At 39.9% G+C, this 12,681-nt stretch overlaps 1 protein-coding gene across 2 annotated transcripts in view; it reads right to left on the bottom strand.

Annotated features, from left to right (window-relative positions):
* Positions 1-2,345: 2,345 nt before the first annotated feature.
* The window catches only part of ntng2b (netrin g2b), an 89,668-nt gene continuing 79,332 nt past the window's right edge, over positions 2,346-12,681 (bottom strand). For both annotated transcript variants that reach the window (XM_028024767.1, XM_028024768.1), the window contains 3 exons: positions 10,600-10,767; positions 4,740-4,874; positions 2,346-3,795 (listed from right to left, as the gene is read on the bottom strand). In XM_028024767.1, coding sequence (XP_027880568.1) covers positions 3,575-3,795; positions 4,740-4,874; positions 10,600-10,767 — 524 coding nt within the window. In that variant the 3' untranslated portion in view covers positions 2,346-3,574. The remainder of the gene's footprint in view (positions 3,796-4,739; positions 4,875-10,599; positions 10,768-12,681) is intronic.

Here is a 12,681-nt window from a genome sequence, read left to right as displayed (position 1 = left end):
AAAATGGTACAAAGATGACATGGACAAATAGAGACATTATTTTCCCAAACTTGGAGTCACAGTCAGGCGGCTGCAGGAAGACAAAGACAAACTTAGGTCGCTGTGCTCTAATACCTCTTCCTAGGACTTCAAAGTCAGCAGCACTTTGTGTCGACTACTTTTAATAGACTCAGATTAATGTTAATATGTTGGCACCTTGGTCACGTTTCTCATAGTTCCAGTTAAATAGACATCCGTGGATGTATGAGAGTCTGTTTACGTTTACTTTGACCCAAAGTCACTCTCCATAAACAAGTGAAATATGTTTTTCTTCTTTTGATATTCTCAGATTGTCTGATCTGGAATAAGGAGGGGGCGATGGGTAACTGTGGATTACAGTTTACTCTCATTCATATTTAATGTTATGGTTCATCTTTAAAGTGGCAACAAAATGTAGCCTCATTTTTAATTAGGTGGGTCTGAATATTCATTAAGTACTGCAAACTGTGACACAGCTGTCAGTTTTATAGTCAATAAAGTCAGAATTTGTTTTTACAGTTTAGTTCTTATTTTTTTAGCAACATTTGAGAGAAAGTGATCCAAACAGCTTTGCTGTATCATATTTAATCATTTGCAATGAAATATATTTATTTCCTTAATGTCACGGCACATTTCCTAAACTTATAAACCATAAATGTATTGATGTTTACCTTTATCATAAGACAGAACAATAAGCTGTAAAAAGATGTGAAAACTGTAAAGATGATGTCTAAGTGGAGAAATAGTCCAAGTGGCCGAACACAAAAGGAATCAAGTGATTAATTGTGCCACCATAGGCACTCACCATTATCATGTGTGCAACATGTTCCTTAATATTGCAAAAAGAGGAACCAACTAACATAACTTCATGATTTATGTTACCCAATTGTAACTTAACAGTTCACATTTTTCAAAATACAAATAAAACATATTATTTAGTTTTATTTCAGTTCTTGTGCATCTTTTCCATGTGGCGTTTTGTGCAAAACTTGTTGCTTCAAGAAGCAGGACTTTCTTGTAATATTTTAAAGTGGTTTTGATCAACTTTTTTCCCAGACAAACAGGAAAGCAGTCGGTCCAAGTTATTTAGCTTAACATGTAGAAATGCAAATTCTGACATGGTGTCGAGGTCACACCCCAAGTTGTATTGGTTGAAAACCTGGATCAAAGTTTGCTGCAGGATGGTGAATCTTTGTAGGATTTTCTCAAATTCTTCTGAAATGTCGTGCTTGCGCTACAGTTTCGAATTTGAGAACCATCTTAATGGTAGGTTGAAGTATGACCAGATCCTTGGACTTCCTTTATATAGTGCATGTGGATTTTTTTCAGGTTTGTAAGCTTATTCGCTTCCGTGAGTCTCTTCATGCGACCGTTCAGGCTCAGAAGAGATAAACCCGACACACAGAACCGCAAATACATCAATCAGCGGCTCAGACAGAGAGGTATAATACCAACATCTCTGTTTCTTGCAAATTTAGTCTGGGCTTTATCTCCAACATGTGTGCTTTATGTTAATTATTTTTTTTATATAAATATCTTTCTATGCTCTTTGTGACCTGACTGACTGTTTGCAGAATGTATCAAAAACCTTATAAGGAATTTAATGACAGATGACCATCTCCGTGACTTATGTTACGGAAATTTCCTCCATTATGCAGCATCTTGCGGAAGTTTAAATGCGCCTAGTTTTTTATTTTGTCTTTAATGCATCTCATTAGGATTTTACGAAATAGACCAAAACATAGACTTTGCCCCCTTTTTTTTTGATAAACACATCAAAAAAAGTGGCCAGCCTTTCTAGTCAGCCCCATTTACTGTAATGCACAAAATAAAATTCAGTGCAACACATTGCATTTGGAATCGCCTATTTAGCACGTGGAGTAATTGCAGTATAAATAAATAATAGATAATAATAAATAAGGCTCTGATTGCCGTTAGTTCTGCAAACCTCTAATCTGAATTTTTTTGAAAGAGTGGCAACAAGAAACTTTTTCCCGTAAGAAGTAGCATTTAAAGTCTGTCACATGCCATGTAGGAGGAACAGCATGTAAAAGAAGGTGATGTAATCACTTCATAACACCCTGGGTAGTAGCAGCATCATGCTAGGTGGATGTGTGTACAAACACTAGCTGAACTGCATTATATGTCTCTTTGGGGTATCTTAGCCTGTTTTTTTGTTACTGTTGGAGAATTAAGAGACAGATTTCTCATTGATTTTTTTTTTTAAATGAGAAACGTCCTTGTGGATCCTGTAAATATGGCTGAAGAACAGGATAGACATGTTGTTAACACAAACTCTTGAGTGAACAAAATAAAATACAACCAAGAAGGCAAATAACAGTCATATTTACTGTAAGCTTTACAATCAGTGTAATAAAATGCACATTAGGAATAGTTGTAAATGAATTTTTTTTGTATAATTTATTGTAACTTCAAACAAAAATAATTTCTACAAAAAATATTCAAATAATGTCATATAATTGATACGTGGTTTTACATTTTTCCTCTTTCCTTTAGACCTCTGATTAGTTGAAAGTTGGTAAACTCTGCTTCCTGAATACGGTGTGAAGATTAAATCTCGTTAAGCGTGGCAACAATCACTCATTCCTACGACAACCATAATAGTGGTTAATTTCTCTTTCTTTCTTTTTTTTTTACTCATAATGTCTTCCCCCCTGGATATTATATAATATGTATAATCTCAGCGACTTCTAGTGGGCGCGTTTAGATAAAATGACTGACGGTACAATTCAAAGTAAAAACGCAGCAGAAATAGAATAAATGTAAAATCAAGTCTCGTCGTCTGAGGAGAAATGAAACTTGGTTAATATACTATGTAGGCCGCAGCAGCAGAATTAAACAAGCTCATTCTGACCCTTCTGTCAAGTCGACTCGTCTGACCACACACACACACACACACACACCCACGCCCTCAAATTTACTCACACACACACGAAACACCCACGCACGCACACGCCCACCCCACCCACACCCACACATAAGCTGTCAGTCAGTCTAACAGATGAGAGTTTTTTAGCTCAACCAAGAAGAAGGAAACGGAAAAAAATAATAATAATAAATCCCGGTGGTTACAAAAGCCATTCCCTTTGAAGTGAAACAGTGGTGATTTAAGTGTTACTTTTTTATGCTTTTTGGTTTGATGCACATTGCTCCAGCTGAGGAATAAAGGGAACAGTGGTTGGTATCATTTTCTTCCCCTTTGACTGCATCGCTTTTCTCTGAGGCGTTTGTTTCTCTGCTCGTCCATTCCCCACACCTGAGCAAACACACTCGGTGTCGTAACAGTCCTGTGAGGTGTGTGTATATACGTGTGCTTTGCGAGGGCTTAGGTAGTGTTTTTGGTGAGAGTGTGTGCATGTTGGAGTGCTGTCGCAGGAGGGCTGGGGGGGAGTTCGGGAAGGGGGCTGGGGGCTCCTGACTAGAGATGCCCTCCTCCACCTCATGTTCCGGTTCCCCTTCCATGTGCACACACTCCTAGTGTCTGAAGGGTGGGTAGGTAGGAGGAGGCAAGGGATTGGGGGCGTCTTTTCGTGGCTCAGTGGTGTGATAACGTGGCCAGCAGGTAGCTTAGAGTGCAGAGCAGCAGGGCGGCCGCGGAGAGGCGCGGCGAAGAGGCGCCGTTGCAGTCCTTGCCCGCTTCGCAGCGAGACTGTTGGCACAAGACCCCTTTGAACTCTGGGGAACAGACGCACTTCTGGTTCATGTAGCACGTTCCTCCGTTCTGGCACAGCAGCATCTCCTCGTCGCAAACGTTAGCTGTGGGCAGAGGCGAGGCGAGGAGAGGAGAGGGGGGTAAAAAAAAAAAAAAAAGATGAAGGGAAGGAGGGTCAGTTTGATCGGGAACAAGGGATAGAGCAGGAAGAGCAGAGTTCAGAGCGGAGAGAACAAAGTGGGAAGGACAGCGAGGGAAGGAAGGAAGGAAAGAAGGAAGAAGGGCAAGATAAATGCTCCAGTTTTTTCCTTGGGGACACGAAAAAGTAACACCTGCTTTTTTATTTTTCCCCCTGTTGTTGCAGCCCTTCCAGTTTTCCTTGAGGTTGCACTTTCCCGGGGTCGAGTCAAAACTGTTTTGTCACACCCAGCAAAACTAATAAATAAATAAATAAATAAACATATAAAATATGCACATGTGGAATTTGTTAAGTAATGATCTGAGAGAGTTGGCGCGTCATTAAAGTGCTATAAAAGGCATTAGTGAGAGCACAGACAACAGCAGTTGGCTATTTAAAAATACCTGACCTAAAAATGTTCGCAAAGAAAAGGAGGATTTGGTTTCTGTGGCCAGAGATGATTTTTTTTCTTTCTTTTACAGAAGAAACAATTAGTTTGCTTTGATGTATTTAACATTTAACTTTAAACAAACACTGGTAAATACACTGTATAGATTTTCTCATTTATCATTATTAATAAACCAATGGCGGGTTGCATCCACGTCTGTCTTTTTAGAATATATAAATATGCGAGACTGAGGCACCCGACTAGATGGTAGATGGGAAAGGAAGGCGATTCTCTGTAATGGGGTTAAGGTGGGACAGGGTCATCAATTTAAAAAGCAGCTGATGCCTCTAATGAGCTACATGATCTATTCCCCTGTGTGTAAAGAAAACATTGGGAGCGGCCACGAGTTAAGTGGCCGGTGCGCTCGAAAAGGTCCCAGAAAGGCTGCAACATCCCCCCCCCCTCATTCTGCTCGCACTCACGGTAACAGCCTTGTTTCCAGTAGTATCCCGGCAGGCAGTCGTCACATTTGGCCCCCGCCGCGCCGTCTTTACACTGACAGAAGCCCGTGCCGTTACACCGGTCGTGGATGGAGCCCAGCTGGTTGCAGTTGCACTCTGAGGAAAGGCACAGAAAATTGAAAGAGATAAAGATTTGACTTGTTAGCTGTAGCATTTATTATTTTTTTTGCTGAACTTGTTAAACTCAATGCCCAGGGAGGCTAACTACGATCATCAAAGTTTTTCATGTGGCCCTCTAGGCTCCTGAAGGACACATGAAAACAACCTTCAAACAGTTGTGTGCTTAAATATGATTTTATATCAAACAAATCAAAGTGGTTTTTATCTGCATGCATGTTGCCAAATAACATCAATTTGAAAATGTTTCATATTATTAATCCAAGAATTATTGATTGCAAAGACAATTATTTATTAATATTTTAACAGTTTGCTAATGGGTTTTGTCAATAAAATCTGCCACAACCGGCCCTTTGGGGACATTTATGATTCCAAAATGAAAACAAATATGACGCCCCCACTGTAGAGGATGTGCATTTTTCTTCCTAGTTCATTGACATCATGATATAGTTTTGGTAATAGTGTTTGGATTTGTATTCCTGCTGAAACAAGAAGCTTTCTATGCAACATTTTAGACCCTATCACTACAAACCTTATTGTGTTTTCATAGGAATTTGAGGGACAGACCAACACAAAGCAATGCACAATTTTGAAGTAGAAGGAAAAGTATTTATGATATTCTTTAGGCTACATATCTAACAGCTGTGGATCTTTGCATCTCCTGTAGTTTTACCATTGGCCTCTAGGATGTTTCTCTTCTCTCGTGTCATACTTTTTTTCATTTTGAGATTGTTAAAGATCAGGACTTTGTTAAATAACAAAACTCTGCTTTAAACATCACGGTCTTACTTGATCTCTGACCTGCTTGCTGTGTTTGTTCACTAACAAGGCGACGCCTGCCAGCTAATTCAGACAGTCACCTCCGGCTGAGATGCTGCTTCACGCGTGATATTTCTCATACTCTGCAGAATATACCAAGCATAGCCTAATGATTTCTATTATCTATTTAAGCTGCAAAACCTCCAGCTGCACTGTGTTTCCTCCTGCGCAGCTTCTGCTTGGTTCTGTTCAGCTCCTGAATTTGAAACCACTTTTTGCTACTTTGTGTTCCTCCATCACATAATATCCAATTAGAACACATTGGGTGTTTGTGGAGAAAATGTAAAAAAACCAAAAAAAAACCCAAAACAAAACAAACAATTACTTATTTATAATAGTTTCCATTGTTTTATATTTACTATATTGTTTTTACTGAATTTATACAGTTAAGTCAATTTAACATTGTTTTGTTTCACCTTTTTTCTTACCAAAACAAATTCATAATTTTGTTCAGGGACAGCAAATGAATAACGGGAATTTAGCTTCGTCTGGTGCACTCACAAAAATGTCAAAGTGTGTGCATTTTCCCTGCCAAATAAATCAATACATTTCACATTTCAAATCAGATCCACAACACGGCAGGGAGAGCGGAGTGTCTTCAAAGTACAGATATGGCAGGCAGTATCGCAGAGATTCAGATCTTAAGTGTAATCCTTTTCTCTCTGCTAATTATCGCAGTTTCACCCCTTTTTTTTTTACCACCTGCGAGATAGCTGAAGCTCTTTTGTAATATTTGCAGATATTTTTAGCTCTCTGGACCAAACCATGTGCTTCGTAACAACTTTTTGCTGTTTGTGTCTACAGCATGAGTACACAAACTGACTGAAGGTCTACTTGAGGTTAAATTAACGAGCTTTCCACCAACTTGTCATATGCTTGCTCCCAGACAACAGCACGGATCTCGCCGCCTTGAAGAATTTGCTTTGACTTTCTTCACATTCAGAGCAAAAAAAAACCCATCAAAATGACAGGTTTTAAGTAGGAAAGTATTTATTTCAGACGCAGATGACAACCCTTCAGCCACGCGGAGGCGCAAGCTTTTTGATCACCTCTGTTTTCAAAAGTAAGCGTCAGAAATGTGGTGCTATTTTCAAAAGCTGGCAGAGATGCAAAAAGTCCCTCTTTTTATGCTGCATTATTTACCAGTTTTTCAGAATATGATTCAGACTTTATTAGAATTTGAAGATCTTAGATTCAGATGGACCAGATTTCACGAACCGGTATACGCCGCAAGAAACATGAAAAGAGTTTTGCAGCATCGACAGAACTCAGATGAATACAAAGAGCCTTAAATATATCTACCTGTGCAAATCATCTCTTGACTAAGGTGAAAGCATTTTTTTCATCACAAAGTCAGAATTTGTGATTTACATGCTGGGAAAATCAAAAACGATCACCTGCTGAAGTCGTGATTTTGATTTGTAAAATTGGAAGTTGCCAAACCGACCCTGGGTTCAGATTCAATATGGCTGCTCAGGAGGGCAGTAATAATTAATTCACATTCTAAGATACAAAGATATAGGAAATAGGCTCATGAAGATGATATGAAATGATTGTTTAATTTAAAATTCAACACTATTTTGTGGATATCTAGACTTTTTCGTTTGTTTTTAGAATAAAAATAATCTTCATGTGTGCTGTTGCTGTTCCAACACTTATCACTCCAGTTGTAATATAGTTCTAACGCCACAAAAGCTTTAAAAATTCGTTGTCCTAAGAAAAAAAAAATCCTTAATCATTTGGTTAAAGTCTGATCAGTCTAGAAATGTTAGATTTAGAACTAGAACTGTCAGATAGAGCTAAGACTCATTTTACTTTGCTCCTTTACCGTCATTTGTAGTATTCTGCAGTATTCTCACAGCACTTCAGGTCCTTTTAATTGCAAATAACTAAAATAGGGAAGGGGCTTTAAGGCTCTTGTAACTGAATGCCCAACCCAACCCACCCAACAATCTTTAATTGTCAATCTCATCAAAACAACAAACTACCCTAACCCTAACCCTAGCTTAACAACTACTTCCTTCCTTTCTTCAAAATAAGAGTTCCAAACACTGCTTCAAAGAGACTGAATTCAAATCTGGGACCATTTCCACACTTTGAATTGATAAATTGGACAAAGCTAAACCTGCAAATGAAGTTACTATAAAATATGTTAAACATAAAAACAAACAAATAAGCAGGAAAGTGATTAATATTTCAGTTCTGGGTTGTAAGCAGTGATTATTAAGTATATTAGTCAAGCTGTTTAGAAGATGTTCCTTGCTCTGGGGTCCGTGGATGTCTTTGGCCGTGCTCGGTGTGCCACTGTGCAGGCAGATGAGCTGATGGGGGCTTATTTGTGCTGACTCTAAGGCCGGGAACCGTGTGTGCTCTGACTGTGGAGAGTTCACCCTCCAGCCTCCTGCCGTTCACCTACAGATGGCTTAAAATCAACACCAGATTTCACCTCCACAGCTATGCAAACAGATTGCTCTCCAACACGAACTCTTCACAAAAAGCAGCCGTTTGACGTATGCAAAGAAACGGCAAGTGTTTACACATATTTACGTGTAACTATTTACATGTTTTAAACCGGTCATGCCCCGCATTGTTCTTGCGGCACACTTCAGCATAGCGGATATGATGGAAGTTCACAGTGTTGACTTTCAGCTTTAAGGGTGCCTGAGGCTGTTTGCACCATTCATATTGTAGTCCGTCTTGCTTCAGGGTGCAAAGGCAACAGGCCTAAAATGCAAAGTTTTATCTCCAGACTATGGGAATCTCTTGTCAGTTCTTTCCTCTTGAAAGAGAATAAAAATAAGAGAAGCACGCTTGCTTTATTTTCTGTTGAAGTCTACACGATTCATGCGCATTTCAGCATTCAGTATACTTTTAATTCTTTATGTCACGTCCACCATAACTCATCCTGAACTCTAAACTCTTTTAATCCTATACTTACCATAACTACTCTTCTGCAATAAGTCCAGGCATGAAATTTCCTTGCTACTAAATATTTAACATTTTAGTGGCATTTAAACAAAGTGGAAGCAAGTGGGAATGAGAGCAAACCAGCTCCAAAGTGGTAGGCCACTTAAAATCACAGAGCTGACGCTGAGGCGCATAGTCCACGTTGGTCGAGTCAGCAGCTGCTTGACCAAATAAGATAATAATTACAGTAATAATCAATTTTATTTGTAATGTCCTTTATATCTCAAATAGAAATGGAAAAGATGAGTTAAATTCGTTTGTAAGTTAGAAAATATATTAATGTGGTCAGAAAGACTTTCCCAAGGGAAAATGAGGGCTGATTTGGGAACAATGTTCTGTAGAAAACAGAATGCCTTTAAAAAAAAAACAACCTTATTCTTTCACATTATTTCCCAATACAGCCATACATTTTTGTGTATTTCATGGAAACCGATTCAAAGTAGCGTAACTGTGGTGCAGAAAGGACATGGCTGAAGGATTTTTGAAATGATTTTAAAAAGAAATCAGCAAAATGTTGCATGCATTTGTACTCAGCCCCTCCTCTCCCCCAGAGTCAATACTTTGTGGAATCACCTTTTGCTGCAGTTACAGCTGCAAGTCTTTAGGGGTCTGTCTCTCCCAGGTTTGAACTTTTAGAGGCTGATTATCAAAGATGGTCCTCCTTTCTAAAGTTGCTGAGGCTCAGTCAGATTGGATGTAAACTATCCGTGAACATCTATTTTCAATTCTTTCGGCAGATTCTAAGTCAAGGCCATTTTAACACGTGAATATGCTTTGATGTAAACCACAGGTGTCAGTCTCCAACTGAAGAATTAGGTCATTAGCAGGACTCTGTAGCACTTGCCTGCATGCTGAAGGGCCAATTCAGCTTGATCCAGATGTTGGATCAGAGGTGCATCTAAAAGTAGCAGGAAACCTCGAGGACTGGAGTTTGACACCCCTGATCTAAACTACTTCATAATAGATCTGTATGTTTAGATGTTTGGCTAAAGGAAAGCTTCCCCAAAGCATAATGTCACCACCACCATGTTTTTTTACTCTGACAAAGAGTGTGGTAAGGATGTTAGCTTCCTCCCCTACATCGCATTTTGCACGTGGGTCAAAGTGTTTGCATTTTTAGAACAACCTCTTTCACATTTGAGTTGTGTTTCCTACATGGCTTGTGGAAAACTGCTTACAAATTTTCTAAAGAAATTCACCAGCGTTCTGGGTCTCTTGGTCTCTCCCCTAATCAATGGTCCCCTTTTTCAGAATATTTGTTCATTTGGACGAAATTAACTGTTCTGTATCATCAGCCTTCTTGAAACATTTCCCCAAATGTACCCCTGAACTGCCTGATGTGCTCCTTAGTTTTAAGATGCTGCTTGTTCACAAATGTTTACCATTAAAGATCGGAGGCCTTCGCAAAACAGCTGGGTTTGTGCTGACATTAATTTACAGACTCTGTAAAGTTTACTGGCAGCAGATGACTAACTTCAGCAGGAGCTTTTGCTATGGGAGTTACTGCTACCCAAAATGTAACTTACTGCATGTCCTGCACAACTCCAGTATTTAGAAACTACAGAGTCATGCTAAATAGAGTAAAAAAAATAATAAAAAATTCAACATTTATAACAGTCCAGTTCAATTTTAGTTAATTTTCAGACAAGCAGTATTTTATTGTATGAATGGTTCTTTTTTCTTTTGTGGTTTTTGCATATTCAAACTTAATCCTCCATCCACAATAATGATCAGTTATTCCTTGGCTTAAAACCACATCATATGAGTAATTGTGTTGATTTTCAAAGTAGCGTCCTTTTATGTGCTCCTCTATTAGACACAGAAAAAAATCCCACTGTGCTGCTATATTGACACACACACACACGTTGATCTGACCCCCGCCCCTCTGCACACTCTCATCGACTCCCAGCTGACTGACCGATGCAGACGTTCTCATCATCCAGCTCGGCAGAGGCGTTGCGGAAGTATCCCAGTCTGCAGTGTTGGCAGTTCTGGCCTCTGGTGTTGTGCTTGCAGCTGACACAAGTGACGATGTTCAGGTAGTCGATGTAGCTGCAGCGGTTGGAGTGGCCGTAGCACTCACAGTCTGAGTGAAAAGAGACACATTTCAGTTTAGTTCCCAGGTAAAACAGGTTCATATTTTGACTTCAAGGTATAAATAACCAAAACGGGGAGAGAGGGGGGATTTTATCAAGGGTAGCAGGAAGAAGTGCAAACTGATTCGCTCTAACCAATTCATCAGACAGGGTTTGGTGTCAGTTTGAAGAATAAACTGCTCTGCTTGTGTTTTATGGGGTGCATCTCTCACTCTATATTGGCTCCATAAAGACAAACCACTCCCTCTCCATTAGCACACTCGCAGGTTTGCTGAGTCTGCTTCGGTGTGCTGCACTGATTACTGAGGGGAATTCCTCCATCCTGTGTGTTTCTGCGGGCGAGTATTTGCGTTCATGCATTTAATCTCGTGTAGGTTCAGGCATGTTAATTCTGCCTGGGAATTTAATTACGTTACCAGATGACTCGATTACAAGCCGCAAAACCATAAACTGGGGAGTCGGAAGTGAAGGATACAGTCGGTGTTTCTGGACCTGAAGCGGAAACTTGCGAAATCAGCCCGACCCTCGTTAGCGTGATGGGTCCAGTCGAGAGCGCAGCAATAAAACGAGCCAGATAAAGCTAGCTGAAATTTAAATGAGATGCATTTGGGGCAAGCCTGTTCTCCTTAAAATCAAACCCAGGGGTCGTTCATGCGTGGAATAACAACTTTATAATCACTTTTAGGAATATGAGAGATCCAGTGGTCATGAAAGTTTGAGAATGATCAAAATTAAGGCTTTATTAATTATCATCTTAATGAAAGCATGGTGTGGTTAATGTAATATATATTTAACTAGAAATTTTTTTTTAGTAATATTATCGCCACATGTGTAGCAGATGGCAAAGCTTCCTGTAAATGATTGGCTTGAGTTTATTATGGAGCCCTGAAACATTTGCATGAATCTGTGCAATGTACCGCTTCACATTGATTAAGCTGTTGCTCAAACTAATAATAATAATTGTTTTTTTTATCACTGTATTCTGATTTTCCTATGCCCGGCGACTATGATGTGTCATTTTCAACTCAATACGACTCCAACAACTTTCACTAAACCTATAGTTGCTTAAACAATGCAGCTGAGGTGAAGTATTTGAAAAATGATGAGCTAATATGAATACAACATTTATAACTTTGACAATAAAGACATGTTGCATCAAATAATATGTAAAAATACATTGTTGGTGTGTGTTTGTACACTGCTATAATTCAGTGTGCTGTAATGAAATAGTAGATTAGCCTATAGATTATTTAAAGTCAGTGACAGTGGCGCAGTTGGTAGCACTGTTGCCTTGCAGCAAGAAGGTCCTGGGTTCGATTCCCGGCCGGGGTCTTTCTGCATGGAGTTTGCATGTTCTCCCTGTGCATGCGTGGGTTCTCTCCGGGTACTCCGGCTTCCTCCCACAGTCCAAAAACATGACTGTCAGGTCAATTGGTTTCTCTAAATTCTCCCTAGGTGTGAGTGTGTGTGTGCATGGTTGTTTGTCCTGTATGTCTCTGTGTTGCCCTGCGACAGACTGGCGACCTGTCCAGGGTGTACCCCGCCTCTCGCCCGGAACGTAGCTGGAGATAGGCACCAGCAACCCTCCCGACCCCATTAGGGACAAGGGTGAACAGAAAATGGATGGATGGATGGATTTTGCAGCTGCTTTTTAAGGACATGTTCTCGACATCAAGGTAGCGCCAGCGGCACAATCGCAGTGCTTATCTGCAGCTGTATTTGGGTGAGAGGAAGAGTAAACCCTGTGCAGGTCGCCAGTCCGTCCCACCAACACCAGCCGAAAACAAACGACAACAACAACAAAAGTAAAATTGTGCAATGATTGGAATAATTTCTCTTCAGAGACAGATTAATAATATTAGGAACAGAGGTGTCTGCATTGTGCAGAGGCGGTGCAGCCGTCG

This window comes from Xiphophorus couchianus, chromosome 8 (genome assembly GCF_001444195.1).
Source record: "Xiphophorus couchianus chromosome 8, X_couchianus-1.0, whole genome shotgun sequence".
Taxonomy (NCBI): domain Eukaryota; kingdom Metazoa; phylum Chordata; class Actinopteri; order Cyprinodontiformes; family Poeciliidae; genus Xiphophorus; species Xiphophorus couchianus.
This window is presented reverse-complemented; position numbering and strand designations above follow the sequence as displayed.